The 16,496-nt window shown below is 49.5% G+C and overlaps 1 protein-coding gene across 3 annotated transcripts in view; it reads left to right on the forward strand.

The window, feature by feature from the left end:
- The window catches only part of PAX5 (paired box 5), a 121,879-nt gene that overhangs the window by 2,595 nt on the left and 102,788 nt on the right, over nt 1-16,496 (forward strand). For all 3 annotated transcript variants that reach the window (XM_027709064.1, XM_027709065.1, XM_027709067.1), the window contains exons 2-5: nt 1,395-1,560; nt 5,917-6,114; nt 9,830-9,894; nt 11,638-11,766. In XM_027709064.1, the coding sequence (XP_027564865.1) occupies nt 1,395-1,560; nt 5,917-6,114; nt 9,830-9,894; nt 11,638-11,766 (558 nt within the window). The remainder of the gene's footprint in view (nt 1-1,394; nt 1,561-5,916; nt 6,115-9,829; nt 9,895-11,637; nt 11,767-16,496) is intronic.

The raw sequence follows: 16,496 nt of genomic DNA on the forward strand, positions 1-16,496 counted from the left end.
ATCTTCCCGCTCACACTGAGTGCACTGTGCACGATTCCTGAACTTAAAGCCCTGAGAAGAGGTGAGGAGCCCGAGGTCTCGTTCGCCGCAGCCTTGTGGGGCAGCTCCCGTTCGCCTCTGCCACCGAGTTGTCCCTTACCCCAGCCCCGGCGTCCCGGGCGGCGCGGCAGCTCCCTGGGCAGGAGTCCCGTCACTGGAGTCCGCTCCGGACTCCCGGCGCTCGGAAGGGAAGCACGAGCCTGCGGCTGGCTGAGCCGCTGGCACAGTCTGCCTCTCGCACCGGAGAAGGCAGAGCAGGCGCTTGTCTGCTCACCACAGGGCTTAGCATAGCATTTTTCATGTGGGTTCATTATGTGTCCTGACAGTTTTAGAAGGTGTTTGCAAAGTTTGACAGCAGTTAATCAATAGTGAAATGACCGGATTTAAATAAAAATAGCTCTCTATAATCTATTTTTTTTAACACTGAGGCATTTGGCTTGTCAGCTTATTCAATACAGTTCAAGCCCTGTGCAAATAGAGAGATTTTCTGTATTATTTTTTTTTCAAGAATTGGCATCTGTACTGCCCCTGTGGCTTGTTTTCAGCTTCTCCAGTCCTCTGTAATATAAGTAGTTTGGATGAATAACAACACCAGGGTTAATTATATTACCTCCTGGTACATGGGATTATTATGTGTTCATGGGGTTTACACAGTTTCATTGCTATTCCTCCAAGAGGATTCCATTTCCCACCATATATATGATTCACCTTGCTAAAGGTGAACGGTGCAAATCTGTTCAAATAGGAGTAATATACTGGGCTTACCCAAGTGTTCATGCTTTATTTGTGGGATCATAATATCTCCAAAGGCTGCCGCGAATTTTAGGAGCAGAATCATGCTCTTTTTATTTTCCTCTTTTTTTTTTTTTTTCTTTCCCCCCTTGATTAATTCAAGGCATCTGTAAAAACAAAACAAAACCAAAACCACAGCGTGTTTCATTTCAGGTGCCTCCTTCTGTGTTCAGACAGAGGCAGTGTGTGGGCTGAGTGATCACGCAGCCTTATTTTCCACTGGCTTCCCAGCCAGAGGCTCTGACCAGCCTCTGCTCCACGGGACAGCACCAAGCCTGCCCTGGAGTTCGTGATTGGGTGAAGGAGGTTTTGGGAGGAGGGTTGGTGTTAACCCGGGGTGCCGGGTTCCCCATCTTCCCCGAGGGGTCCCGGTGTGCCTTCAGCGAGTGGCATTGCGGCAGCGCGGCCGCCTTCCTGCTCTGCTCGGGGAAATCGGACCGAGGCTGGGGAGGCGATGCCCAGAGCCGGGGAGCGCTGGGGCTGGGGGTTCTGCTCTGCAGAGACGTCTAAAACTCTCACACAGCTCTTCTCCTGCTCTTCTCCCCCTCCCCTGTGTGTTTCAGGACATGGAGGGGTGAATCAGCTGGGGGGTGTTTTTGTGAATGGCCGCCCCCTCCCAGATGTCGTTCGCCAAAGGATCGTGGAGCTCGCCCACCAAGGGGTCCGACCGTGTGACATCTCCCGGCAGCTCCGCGTCAGCCATGGCTGTGTCAGCAAAATACTTGGCAGGTAATGGGGGGACGGCGAATCCTTCTGTGTCCGTCAAGAGAAGAGGGTCGGTGTTGGTCCTGAGCTGGAGGCTACAGACAAACGGAGACTTGTAGAAATCAGGAGATCAGTCCAGTGAGGAGAAGGGCTTCCTGATCACTCGTTGGTTTATGTGTCTGATGTGGAAAGAAAGAGCCACTGTGTCTTGTTTCACAGCTTCTTGTACGTAATTCTAATGCAAAGTGCAGAATGCCGTGTGTATTTGCTGTATATATGGCATATGTCCTGCAGCTGTCTGTTCTGAACAGGAGAGGAAATCTGGCAGTCATCTTCAGCAAAATGTGAAAAAAAGTAGAAGTTGTGGAAGTTACTTGTTTTGCTTCCTGAAGACAACTGTCTTTTAACAATACTATTGTTATACATTTCATCAACATTGCATGCACTGATACAGGCTACTCTGCAATATGTCCTACTATTTATAATTAAACATCTTCTTCCATTCTTCTGCTGGATTATGAAAGTACAGGATACAATAAGAAACTAGGAACCATCTTAATTGTAGCTATTTTGGAAGTAGCCCTCTATTCAGGTGGGACCTGCTCCAAACACTGTGGCACAGGAAATTAAACTCTGAATTCATTTTATTTCCTGGTTTAATTTTAAAATTTGACATAGATTTTGGTAAAAAATACCATCCTTGCTTTTTTTATTTTTTTACTTTTTTTTTATTTTTAAATGTTGTGAACAAATCTAAACCCAATTAGTGTAAATTATGGTGTTAAAATGGTTTTTAACCCCAGGTATTCAGACATGCTTGGGCAACTTATATTAAGGGAAATTTAAATTTTTTTTTTTCAGAGTATGTTTTCCTTGTTCATCTAGAAAAGTTAATTCCCAATCTGTTTGCTAAACTTTCCCAGTTAATTTCATTGTTTAGAATTTTACTATTTTTATTTCCCAATTTCTAACCACAGCATAGCTGCAGAGACTGTTAAGGTTGTTTTTTTTTTTTGTAGTGTCATGCGTAGGATCTGTTGGATTAACAGCATTTCTTACCACGGGGTGGCCATTTAAGTGTTCAGATTTGTCAGGTTCATAGGCCCCTGGTTTTGGAGTTCTTGTCAGTACTTTCTCCATGTCCACCTAACCTCTACCTGCCCAAACTGATGAGCGCAGCCCCCCAGCCCTGCTCAGCCTCAGAGCTGCAGGAGCTGCATTGCTGGCTGTGCTCAGCGTCCCTGCTTTTTTTTCTCGTGCCTTCCTCCAAGTTACATGTCTTCACCGGCAAGTTGCATGCATTCTTCCCAGTGGAGTTTTGAGAACACAGATGCCTTGACTGTTTTATAAAGGAAAACTTTCCATGGGCTTTATCCTGCCCATCACGGGCTGTTTCACTCGCTCATGGCTCCGCACCCGCAGCCAGCAGAGGCCCGTGCTCCCTGCCTGGCTGGCGTGGTTTGGCTGGCCATGCTCACTGCTGCAGCAGAATTGCCACCAATTCCCATCAGGACATAGCTTGGAAACTGCCAATTTACTTGCCCATCGGCCAAAAGTCTGGTGGTTTTAGTTTTGATAGTTTAGGTCTACTGCTAGATATGTTTGCACTGCAGAGCTCAGAGTTCTGCTCCGGAGCTCTGTCATTAAAGTTGTCAACAATAAATTGGAATTTCATAGCTCATTATTTTCATAACTAATAAGTACAGTAGGTAAAATGTCTCTGTAATTGCAGCTCTGTGTTGCGTGTGTTTTTTTCACATGTGTTCATGCGTGTGAAAAATGGGAATCCTTACATTGGGAATTTTATGATGGGGATTTTTCAGTCCTCCGTGCACCTTTAAAAAGCACCCAGAGGCAGGGAACCAGCAGTTGCAGGGCAAATGAAGCTGTCACCCCTCGGAGGAGGGTGCCATGGGCGTGCCCACCCTCCACTTGCTTTGGCAACTTTCCGTGAGCAAAAGGCCTTGACCTGATGTGCACGAAAAGATCTGCAGCCATTCTTGCCTTTAAAACGGAGATGGGAGCCAGGGATGCCAGAGCTGTACAGACTGCAGGGCCTGCAGCTGCACCTGGGTTCATCACCAGGGTGGAGAGGAGAGGGATGTCAGCAGCAGTGCAGCGTGAGGGCTGTCCCCATCACTGTGAGCTCCCCCCGTGCCCAGGGAAGGGGGTCTGGGCCCAATCCTGCACCTCTCGTGCAAGTCGAGCCTCCCCATGAGCTCACGTGTGCTTTGGCATGGCTTGAGGCTGGGAGAGTGGGCAGGGGTTGAAGAGTTAGTTTGGGAGTGGTGTTGGTGTCCAGAGGGCACCAGGGCTTTGCCCCCTGGCGAGCCCACCACAGCCACAGCACTGTGGGGTCAAGGCCCTTGGCTATCGTGGCTTTCCTCCGTGGTGATGGGCTGTGGGAAAGCATCAGCTGGCGGGTGCCACGTGGTGTCTGGTGCTGCTGGGGATGCTCCTCTCTGACGGGCTTGGCCTGTGGTGCAGGGCACTGACCATGGGTGCTGTGGGAGAAAAACACTGAGAAATGTTTGTGAAATCCGTTGTTCTGACTGGATCTAAGAAAACTGTGATTTGTTGTCTGGTAGCATTTGTGGTGTTGCCTGGCTGCCTTCTACATCCTCCTCACAGGAGAGGTGCCAGCAGCCAAGGTTTTATAAGGGATGCAAGGTTTTATAAGGTTTATGGGCCGTATTTGCCATTGTTTTGTCATGTTCTTGTGAAAGTTCACAAGGAGCTGGATTTCGCCTTTCTGACCTAAAACTCGCTGCGTTTAGGGGCAGCAGGAGGGTTAACCCATCTCTGACACCCAATGCTTTAGAGCTGCTGTAATGACTCATGGAGACTGGTAGCTCCATGTCAACATCTGCACCCAGAATATCTGAGAACATGTATGAACAATTTGGTGTCGGTCCCTTTAAAGGACTTTTAGGCCCTGCATACAGAAAGACTGGAAGACAGGTAGCCTGGCAGAAATTTGATGAACACAGTTGTGTGTTTCAGTGAGGCAGACTTTGGCTGTGCAGACTGTTTGTGCTTTGTTCAGGCTGGAAAGATGGGGGAATTAATTTTTGGGTTTTTTTTATGTAATGATTATGTCAGATAGCCGCAGAGAAAATATATTAATAAGCAGTCTTATATTCTTGCTTGGGAGTTTCTTCTGAGTTAGAAATACGGGTACAGAGCAGCAAGTGGTCATGTTTGAGCTCCTGAGAGTGCAGCTTGGTGGGCGTCTGGTCGAGACGCTGGCAGAGTTGGGGTGTGCTCTGCATGAAAGGGATGTGCAGAATTGGGGCAGCTGGTGTGGTGGCTGAAGGTAGGCACGGGGCTTATTTTTTATCTGGTTGCAAGATACAAAGAAGTGCAGGCCTGGGAAACAGCCTTCTGCATGGAGCACTCCGACCACAGCAGAGAAGAGCGTGCTCTCATTCTTGGTCTCCCTTCTGGCCCTCATCAGATAAGGTGTGACTTCTGCTCTTAGCAGCGTGTTCAATACTTTGTTTATTAAAAGGGGAGACTCTCCTGGCCCAGGAATCCCAGCTGCCGTGTATTGTTGCAAAAACTACCAAAAGCAGTTGCTCTTGTGTGCTTTATATGTGAAGAATTCTGCCGGATTTCTGTCGGTTTGGGGATCCCATTCTCCACGTTTCCTGGGGGCACGGCATCAGCAGAGTTGCTGGTGGGGGTGATGATGCTGCACCTGAGGAAGAGCTGGTCACAGAAACCAATCCCCGCATCTGCTGGATCCCTCTGGAGTGCAGGCAGCTCCCTTTCCCTCAAAAATTGATTGATACTAGTGAAAGCATAATGCTGCAAAAAATAAATTTAAAAAATATGAACTATTAAAACCCTAATATGCATATTAAAACCATAAAATACAAAAAAGATATGCTGGCATACTTATTCCAGATGTGCAAATAAAATAGAATACCTAGCCATTATTTTACTCTGAACTGATAGCAAGCTGTAGATATTAATGACAGAGAATTTCTGTAGAAGCAGTAATTTGCTACCGAAGAGTCCACCGCAAAAAGTGTTCTTTGGTGTGATTTGTTTTTATTATTGCCAGTACTGCTGATTAATAACACACATTTTCAGTTAATTTTGGATCTCAGCGTGCCCTTTAATCTTGCATTGTTTCTTTTGTCTTGCTATTACAGAAAAATATATATTGTATCCAGAGGCCCAATTCCAATTACTATAAGTTAATCTATTAGGTGATAAAGCACTACATAGGCAGAAAATGTGTATGTGAAAGTGAAGATGTATCTCAGGTTTTGCTGGGCTTTGGTTACCTTGAAATGATGTTCTCTATAGATCTCAGAGCATGTTCTCTGTCTGTGTGTGATAACTAAAGCTTTGTTTTGGATGTTGTCCCAGGTATTACGAAACCGGGAGTATTAAGCCTGGAGTGATTGGAGGATCAAAACCAAAGGTCGCCACACCCAAAGTTGTCGAAAAAATTGCAGAGTACAAACGCCAAAATCCCACCATGTTTGCCTGGGAGATCAGGGACAGGCTCCTTGCTGAGCGAGTGTGTGACAATGACACCGTGCCTAGTGTCAGTTCCATTAACAGGTAAAGCTCGTTCTGGTCCTGGGGTGGATGCTCCACGGAAGCACTGTCTTTGTGTCCTTGTCGTTTAGCATGACTGGGTGTTTGGGGGTGTTTGCAAGAAAAGCAGCTTCACGTGTTTCCCTGAGGCGTTTGGGGCTGGGGAGCAGCTGCGGGCTCACTTCGGTGGCTGAAGCATCACAGATGATGAGCCTTTTCTAGGAGTGGGCAGGTTCTGCTACCAGCTTTTGCTTCTTTCCCATTCTCTCCTGAGTCTGTGAATGGGGGAACCTTGCTGGGAATGGCCCTGTGTGTTTGCTTTGAATGGAGCCCCAGTTCTGCTCAGTGTGGTGGGGGTTCAGTGGGACGTGCTTTGCCCAGAAGGGAAGCTGAGATGGCTGTTGAGTAGCATGGCAGTCATCTGGGAAACAGGGGAGCCCAAGGCATAGGTGCCATTCTGTCCCCTGACACCTGTTTTGTGTTGGTGACGTTGGCCCAGGCCTATGCTCAGCACGAATTTCACCAGGGGAGTTTGGTTAATGGTGTCCAAGGACCTCAGCCATCTGCTTGTGGCCTTGAATTGCTTGTGTAAAAATGCAACGTAGTCTCATTTGAAGCCTCAGTCCTGTGTTTGGGAGTTTTGCTACAACCCCACCAGTCAGGGCTGGGCCTGCAGGGGTGTCTGGAGGGGCTCCAACCCGCTGCCTTCTCCGTTACACCTTCTGCCCTCACCGCTTCCTCCTGAGTCAAGTGATGTATCAGGCTGGTGTTAGAAAAACCCAGTGAAGTACTTCCTGATGGCTCCAGCCCTGCCAGAGCAACAGTAAAGGATGGATACTTGGATGGCAGAGTGCTTGGGCAGCCTCACACCCGCCCACAGCAAGCAGAGTTCTTTCGTTTTCACTCTGCACCAGGCTTCCACCTCACTACTCTGGTGGGATGATTTTCACTTGTGCAACTGCATGCAAATCCTTCAAATGCAGCTTGCTATAAAGTGTCTCATTTGTGTCCACGGACATGAAATAAATTGATGCAATATTCTTTTATTGGCTATCACAACCTGATTTGCATTCATGGAGTTGCCGCTTGAGTAGCCGGAGTGGCTTCCCCAGCGTTAGCAGAAAGTGCAGCCTCTGCCTTGATGGACTGAACATCGAGTCATACGTTTGTGCATCTAAGAGAAGAAAGTGGGTCAGTTCACGCATGGCCCTTGCTGTTGCCTGGGAACCCCTGACTTGTTGAGGCTCTAGAGCAGCATGTAGTAACTCTACGGACATGGTGACTTCATTTTTAAAGAGAGTTTGAAAAATAATACAGACACGAGGAAAAACAAAGGAAAATATCAAATAATTCAGGGAAAGCTCTGCTTCCATTAACGTCAGCTGGGGTCATGTGAGAAACGTGGCTGCTGTAAGCAGTCCCATGTTTGTATAGGAGAACTTCAAACATCCTCCAAAAAACCACAAAAAGGGCACTCACATCTTTAGGAAAAAGGGAGATTTGAGTAGCTTCCAGTCAGGTTTCGAGGCAGTTTCCATGTTTCTCTTGCTGTGTTCTTGTGTGTTTCCACCCTCATGATGCCCACGCCCCCAATGCCTTTGTATCAGAAACCCATTTGATGATCCACCACCAAGTTTTTTTGCTGCAAATCCAATTCTTTCTCATCTGCTAAAATCTTTTTCTTTTCCCAAAGGTTTGAAATCCCTTTTAGGAAATGCATGCAATCTGTTTATATCAGTTGGTGTAGCCGGAGAATAGTTTTTGCTGGCCTAGGACCTCATCCTGAAAACCCAGTCTGAACAGCCACGTCACCCAGACCTTGCAGCATGGTTCCTGTCCTCCTGCAGTTGGCATTTCTGCACAGAGGAGGACAGGGCCGCTGCTCTGGTCCCCTGTCCCTATCTCCATGGTGCAGGGGGCTTTCCTGGAGCTGTGCTGTTCCCTCCTAGGATGCTGATGGTGCTCCTGCCAAACATCGGGGCTGTGGGAACGGGCTATTCCCAGCACATCCCTGCTGCCAAGGGAGCCTTTTAGCAGATGAGTTTGAGCTGATAACCCCATATAAGAGTAAATAATAATTACTGTTATTAATTAATAACATTAATATTAATAATAGGCTACTCTTCCATAGCAGGAGCAAGTCTCTGTGATTAAGACTTAATTAATCACTGTGATTAGCTTTGCCCAAATAAGCTGAGAGCTGTCCAGCTGCTTCAAACTGCTCCAGCCCTCCAGCCCTCCAGAGATGAAGATGTTTATGTGTCAGAAGGCCCTGGACACCCTTCCTTCACCATGACAGGCTTGTACAGGGGGCTGTTTCCACTCTCACCCATGCAGGGTCCCATCGCTTCGGCTCCCCCACTAAAGCTGCTGCCACAGCTGTTCCTGCCCATTGTCCTGTGCTGACTGTCCTGAGGGTTGTGCTGCTGGGACCAGTACACTGACCATGCCTGACACTCAGGGTCTGGCAGCCAAAAGATGGCTTGTGGACAGACCAAACCCCTGCCAGACTCCATCAGACTCCTCTGAGGGCTGGGAGGGGAAGGGAATGGCAGAACACTCTCTTCTGGGATGGGGTTGGGTGTCACCAGTGGTGGTCCCTGTGCTGGCTCATGGTGGGACTTTCCAGCAAGGAACTGCTGTGTGTTCCTGTGACCCCCATGCCCGTTCTGCCCCCTGCTCTCCCGTCTTCCAAATACACAGCAGGCAGGAATGGGGGGAGGGTTTGTCCGGCACAGAGGGGAGAAATGCTCACCGTGGCCTTGCTGCTGTGCCAGCAGTGCCTGAAGCAGGGGGATGTGTGGTGAGCCAAGGACATGCCTCCTTCCAGCCCCTTCCACTTCTGCTGCAGTCAGAGGCAGAGCTGTGTGATCTCTGGAAGTGTTTCTGACCCTGTCTTTTCTTTTTCCATAGCACATGGGCAGGTGAGCGCTGTGTGTAGCATCTCCCAGCATCTCTCTTTGTAGCAGGCGCCCTTTGTCCTGTGCCACCACACATGCCTACTGCTTTTTCTGTATCTCTGAATTTTTCCTGATTGGTGCAAATATAAATCAGACCAGAGACTGTACATCCCCAGTGATGACAACGTGGGCGTTCAGGTTTTAAGGTTGACATTAATTCCCACAATTCTTCTTTTTTTTTTTCATTAATAATTTGGCTAAGCAGCCCCTTTTCTAAGGTGTGTGAGTGCCATAGCTGGGGCAGTCTAGGGACAGCCTTGCAAAAGCATCCCATCCCCCAAGAGTGCAAACCACAGCCTGCTGGGACCTCTGGGCTCAGAGGGGTCCAGCATCCTGGGGAGGGGGTGCTGGCCTGACCAGATAGTGATGGATGTCACTTTCCTGGGTAGTGAGGACTGGGTCCTCAGAGACACCAAAGCATCAAACTCTGAAGCATTCTGAGAACCATCTGGATGCAATCCTGTGTAATGTGCTCTGGGATGACCCTGCTTGAGCAGGGAGATTGGACCAGATGACCCATTAGGTCCCTTCCAACCTGAATAATTTTGTGATTCTGTGAAATGTCACCCCGATGTCCCTAATGGCAGGGGCTGGGGGCACAAATGTAGTCCTGGATCCATTCACCAGGCTTTGATATTTCCGTGAATGACAAGGGGAGCATACACATGAAGGGAATTTTTGTATTGATATAGGTGTTCTGCACTGAAAAAATAGTGTCTGATGTCCCCTGCAATTGTGTGCTTAATGCTAAGTGGTTGTTTCTTTTCCACTGCTCACAGGATCATACGGACGAAGGTGCAGCAGCCACCCAATCAGCAGGTACCAGCCTCCAGTCACAGCATAGGTAAGGAAAACTTTTTTAAAAAAATATATTAAAAAAACACATAATGGCTTACAAATATTCTAGAGAACTTTTAATCATTCTTATGGACAGATAATTCTGCATAAAACACTTCAGCACACGTGCTAATGTGCCTTCTTTGTCATTCTCCAAGGGCTGAACATAGTAAATGAATTTTATAAATACTGCTAAAAGGTTTTGAATTTTACTGATTATTATGATAAATAGCTTTCACCATGAGACAGAAAATTGAAATCTAAACCAAAAAACCCCCACTAATGGGGGTCTATAGAATGTCAGATAATTAAAGTAATAAATCAAGAAAGGGATACTTATTCATAACATTTTCTGCATCATTAGTCAGTAAGTAGTTTTGAATGTGTTTTTTTCGTCTATCAACTATCCCTTCCATAATTCTTTGTGCAGTTGCAGTCTTGAGTGAAGAGGTAGCAAAACTTTCTGAAACTTTTAATTCAGCTGCAGAGCAGTGGTGCTGTGCCTTTAGGCAGGTGATGCTGGCACAGGGAGACACCCAGGCTGGTGAGGCACCCTCAGCCCCTCACCTGGCTGACAGTGTCCTTCTGTGGGGGGCAGATGCTGCTGTGCTGCGACGTGGCAGGGATGGAGGGGCTCGGTCAGGGCTCAGGGCTGCTTTCTTCCTGTCCTTGTCCCACGAAACCCATCGTGGCACAGTCAGCCCGTGCCCAGCAGGAGATGGGGTGGGGGCCCTAGCTCCTCTCTGCCTCTATGCTGTCACCTGTGATTCGGTGAAATGCTTGGTACCCATGCTTGGCAAGGGTGTGCTGGCACCCTGGGACAGAGAGAGAAGTTGCAGAGTTGCTCGCGCTCTTTGGGCTTGTCAGAAAGTCACACTGCAGACCCCGTGTCGTCAGCCTTTCTCTCCAGGAAATGGCAAAACAATCTCACGGAGGAAAAGCATGCCTTATCTCGCTGTGGTGGCTTAAGGCCTGTCTGTCCTTGAGAAAAACAAGAGCAGGGAAGAGAAGAAAAATCTTGTTTCTCAGGGATTGGAGTCGATAAAGGCAGCACCAGTGTGCTCTGTGTGAGTTGTGGCTAGGGGCCTTCAGTGTGGTCCTGCAGTGTATCTCCCCACACTGTCCTTGTGGTCTGCACAGCAACTTTTAGGATGCAGGGACATGGCAGGGCAGGGTCAATCTATGAGCTGATCGAGTTGATGGTGTGCTCCCTCCTCTGCCTGCTTCCTTGCAACCTTGGACTCCCACAGCATCATGTGGACAGTGTTTGCAGAGTGATGAGGCAACTGCAGGCTGATGTTGGCTGAGTGACCTCCCTTGCTGGACACACCCATTACCCTTTCCTGAGGGTTCTGCCAAAGCCAAGTGGATTTTATTCGTATTTTGGAGCACCTCAGGGCCATTCAGCTGTCCACCCGTGGGCAACCCCAGCTGTGCAGGATCTTCACTGGCCAGGTGGTTCCTGCTAAAGGAAAAGCACCTCCCATCTCACAGTGCATGCACCCAGCCCCTTGTGATAGGGGTGGGGGCTGACCGTGCCTCTGCTCCCACTGCTGCACTGGGCTGCTGTGGCATGCTGCTGGGTTGGACTGGGTGTGGTTGGTCCGGGTGAGCGTCCTTCCTGAGCTGGAGGAGCCACGGTGGCTGGCAGAGCCCCAGCCCACCTCCACCATGCCATGGGGGCCAGTGGCTTTTGGGTAGGTTGGTGCCCGTGTTGTCCTGTGGCTGACTGCCTGTCCTTGCCTTGCAGCCTCCACGGGATCTGTCACCCAGGTGTCCTCTGTCACCACCGACTCCGCTGGCTCATCCTACTCCATCAGTGGGATCCTGGGAATCGCCTCCCCCAGCACCGAGAACAACAAGCGCAAGCGGGATGAAGGTAGCAGGGGCTGCTTTCTTGGGGGTGTGTGGCCAGAAGGGTGGGCTGGGGCTGGGCTGGGTGCTCTGTGTGTGATGTGGTGGACCTCCGACACCTCTTGCTGTTGGCTGCGGGGTGGTTTGGATTTTTCAGCAGGACTTTGCCAAGGTCACAGCCAAGTCAGGGACCTTTGAAGTGAGCTGGTGGCCAGAAGCAGGACCTCTTTGAGGAGCAGGGTCTTGTCTGAGTGTGTCAGAAAGCTCTGGCAGCGTGTCAGTTTTGAACCAGACCGTTGTCCTAGCTGTGGAACATTTCCCTCCTGCCAGGGAACGGGGGAAGAGTCACTGTTGTGTTGACTCTGTGGACACCTGAAAGAGGAAATAGTCACAAAGAAACAGAAAATAAAGTGTAGAGCTGTCTGCCATGATGTTTCTCTAAGGTCCTTCTCATGAGGGGCTTTTGTCAGTCTTGGAGGGTGGAAGTGAGCACAGCCTTTTGGAATTGGATATTGCTGGTACTCCTCAGACCCACCACAAGATTTATGGTCCTGTTTTGTTCTGCATCTTACCGAAAGCAATGCTTTGGAGAGAAGGGTACCAGAGATGGACTAGAAGGACCACTCCTTTCATTTTGTAAGAGCTTAAAGAGAGGAGTCGAGGCCGTGGCTGTGAAGTGGAGGGGATATCAGAGCCATAGCGGGGACGCTGCAGCAGAGGATGTGGAAGTCTCCTGGAGGAGGAGCCCCCTTCCTGCTGTGTCAGGCTTCTGCATCTTCCTGGGGAGCACTCGTGTTCCTCAGCTCCTGCTGCTGGCCTGGGTCCAGCAGTGCCCTGCAGCCTGCGTGGATCTGCACCCCTGCACTGCCCCCGCTGCCCAACCCCTCCGGGATGGAGCGGGTGGTGGGTGGGTGTGATGAAGCTGTAGTGGCATTAACCCCCCCCTCTCTGGGGGAAATACAGCTAAAATCATGCCAGCAACCTGGTGCCTGAGTTGCACAAACAGGACGATGCGCCTGCGGATGCTTTGGTGGAAGCACATGATCAGAGTCGAGCTAGATTTACTGAAACTGGGGGGAAAACTGCCACAGGTTGATGGGGTCAGTTTGAGCTATGTGAGAACTGGTCTGATGGTGGGAGTACAAATGTCCCTGTGCTCGGGGACTTGCTGAATATGCTGTTGTTACTCAACTCTGCAATTGTACATCTGATACTTTTTTCCAAATCCGGGGCACAGGTGCATAGTTAAATATATGCATTAAAGGAGGTAGGGTGGGAGTTTTGTATTTTATCAGCTAGGTCAGGAGAGATGCTGTCTGTGTTGAGACCACATGGCTTCTGTGTCACAGCAGTCTCCTGAGCTGCCAGTTTTTGGGTGCCTGTGAGAAGACTCTGGTTTAACAGCAGAGAAAAGAATGAAGTTCTTCCTTGAAAAGCAAAAACAGTTCCCAGAAGCAGGGCTGAGAACCTCCCCAGCTTTTGCCAGTTCACATCTAGAAGTGAGCACGTGATATCTAAGCAACCCCCATCAGCCTGGCAGGATGAGTCATGGTTTTCGAGCTCCTAAGCCGGACAGTAATGCTGTCCTCAGCAGGCTGTTCAAGCTGCTTTTATAATAGGGTCATGGCTGCAGATTTGAAGAAGCATAGTCAAGTACTCCAAAGTCTTTGTCTGTTGGGAGGACCCCCAGGAGCATCCGTAACCCCTCCCCATCCCGCTTAGCACAAGGTCCCTCTGGATGGGTCCGAGTGTGTGTGAGGTGCCCATGGAGTGTCCCAAAGCTCTGTGCTGCAGGTGACAGGGAGCTGGGTTGTATCTGCTGTATGTGCCTCTGACACGAAGAGGAGAAGCATGTCACCTAATTATGGCCTGTATCATGATGCAGATGCACAAGGGGGCAGAGTTAACTTTACCATTTCCTGACTTCGAAGAGGCTCCCTCAGCAGCAAACCCCTCACATCGTGTCCTTTGCTGTGATGTGCCGTTTCTTGATGGCTGTTGGAAGGTGTGTGCCTGCTGCTCTGCCTCCCTGTGCAGGTTTGCTGGAACCACCTGCTGTGCAGCATTCATCTGGCTGTTCCAGCTACCCTTGGCCTGGGGGTGAGGTGGGTGGACTTGCCCCTCCAGCTTCCAGCTGCATTGAACACTTGGTGTGATTCATTACCCAGTTTTGTTCTCCTTACTCTTGACAATTTTTTAGCAGATGTCACCAGTCTTTAACCCAGTGGGAAGCTTGCTGGGTAGCAACAGGGGCAAGCCAAATCAGACAGTCTTTATTGGTTTATATAGCTGAAGGTGTAATTTTTTTCCCTGTTGTAATCTGGACTTGGAGCAGATGTGTCTTCATGGGGGATCGGTTGCTTTCACTTGTGGTTAAAGGACATGCTACTGGAGACTGACACGAAGAGCAGGCTGCTCTGTAACAAGGCAGAGAGACGCTGCAACCTCCAGCAGTAGAGGATGCTGGGCACCAGCCTCGCTGTTCTGCCTGCAGAGTGCCTCCTTGAGTGTTGTGGAGGCACATTCGCCTGGCCACGGCTCAAGGAAGGCCTGTAGAGGTGCAGAAGGGTGATAAGGGCGTGTAGAGTCATTGTGCTGCAGTGCCTGCCCTGAATGGGGTCTGTTTTAGGACAGCAAGACCCTGATTCAGAACAATCTGAATGCTCCATCTAGTGCCCACAGCCAGTGGACACACAGGGACAGGTCACACTGCACTGGCCACAGCTGGTCGGGTAGGGAGAGGTGGTCTCATAATGACACCTGACAGGGTACATATTTTGGGAAGTGCTGAACATCCTCTGTTCGGAAGTCAAAGCTTTCTGAAGTGGGGTTAAATAATCCTTGTCAGGCACTGAGAAGAGGGCAAAAGGGAGCTTCGTCCCCAGGTGGGCACATAGGAGACCAGGGCATATTTTGGGGACGAAGGAGGCTGCTGGGCTGCTCTGGAGTGCTCTGAAGTATGCTCTGAGGATGATGGGTAAAGAAGGGTCAGTGCATGGTAAGGTAAGGCACACCCTTCCTTCTCCCTTCAGTCCTCTCTTTCACAGCCCTGATTTCCACCCCACAGAGCTGTGCAGGTGTGAGAGAGGTGTCAGAAGGGCTTAAGCCCAAGTGTGATGTGCCTGCTGCGTTTGTGTGACCCCAGCTGAGAGAGAGCCTGGAGCAAGCATGTATGCCTGAGACATGGAATGTGCCTCTCATCTGGGGTCTCACTGAGAGCTGGGGCTTTCTCTGTGGGAGAGTGGCATCCCTCCAACAAAGGACTCCTGCTTTCCCAAGAGCCCAGCCCTGTACTCTGTGAGAGGCACACTGTGCCTGCTGGTCCTTTCCACGAGTGTTCACCTCTCTGGAACGGGGGCAGTGTGTGGGGGCAATGCTGGCTGCTGTGGGGACATGCTGAGTGAAGGAGTTCTGTTGCACCTCATGCAGAGCCCTCTGCTTGCTGGTCTGTGTAGGGCTTGAGCTGCTTGGTCTGAGCACATCTGTATATGAGTCCTGCCTTGGGTGAGGGCAGCTGCCATTTGTGTTCTGCTCCAGCTGTGATTGCTGTCAGGGCTGTCCTGGGGCTGTGGAAAGAGGCTCGTTCCTGTACCATTGCAGAGAGATGAGACTGGTTGCCAGTGGGTTTATGAACAGGAGTTGGAATAATCATGAGAATCTCCGTCCTTGTGGCTCCTCCTTGCTTTTTGCAAAACACAAACCATTCCTCCACATAGGAATGATGCCCCTTAGAGCAAATACTGCATGTTATGTTGGGGTGTGTATGCCTGACTGTGAGTCTTCTACTAGCCCCCTGATTCTACACCCTTAGAGATTTACATGCTTTAGCAGCTTAGCCCAGTCCAAGAACACAGAAGTATGCTGGCATTCTCATTTCTGACACAGAAATGTGCAGAAATCTCTGATCCTGGCAGGTAATAAGGGCAGTGGGTGAACACGAGCAGCAGCCAAGCCAGCCTGAAATCTGTTTGCATACAGAGTTGCTCTATAAGTTCAGGATGTCTGTCATGTCTACCAACTAACACTACTTCTATGCTGCTAAAATAGAGACCATCAATGCATAGGTACAAATGTCATCTGGCCCATCCTGCTATGGTTAGAATCATAGAATCATAGAATATCCTATGAGTTGGAAGGGACTCACAAGGATCATCAAATTTCAGCTTCTGGGAAAAAACCCAACAAAACCCACTATAGGGTTGTCACTGCCCTGGTCTGATTTTACAGTGTGCAAGCTGGCATCCTCTCAGCTGGTGTCTGCTCACAAAGGGGTTGGCATGGAGGGGCACCGTGCCACTGCTCAGGTGTAGCCCTGGTGACACAGAAGATGATGCTGTTTCCCTGCAGGGACGTGGGCTCTGCTAGACCAGTTGGCCTGTGTGCTTTCCTTGTGTAAATGCAGCTGGTTAGAGCAAAAGGCTACATGCAGCCATGGGTGCCTGACAGCAGAATGTCTATGGCCCTGTCTGCTCAAATTAAACAAGACACCCTCAACAAGTGGTGCATGGAATGCTCCCCACCCTTCCTTTCTTGCTGCAGGAGAGGTTTATCAGATTTAAGTACGTGCACCAAAGAGCAGACTATACTTCAAATTTACCTTTATGGAGTCTTCTCAGAAGTGGAGCAGTTTGGGGAATCGAAACCAGTGTGGCAGGAGACCTCCACTTGTACCAGTTGTTTTGTTTCCATTCTTACCAATCATAACCCGATGTTGTTGTCAGCATCTGGTGCGATGACGTGAGTGCTGGTGCTTTA

This window comes from Neopelma chrysocephalum, unplaced genomic scaffold (assembly GCF_003984885.1).
Source record: "Neopelma chrysocephalum unplaced genomic scaffold, ASM398488v2 Primary Assembly neopelma1_96687, whole genome shotgun sequence".
NCBI lineage: Eukaryota > Metazoa > Chordata > Aves > Passeriformes > Pipridae > Neopelma > Neopelma chrysocephalum.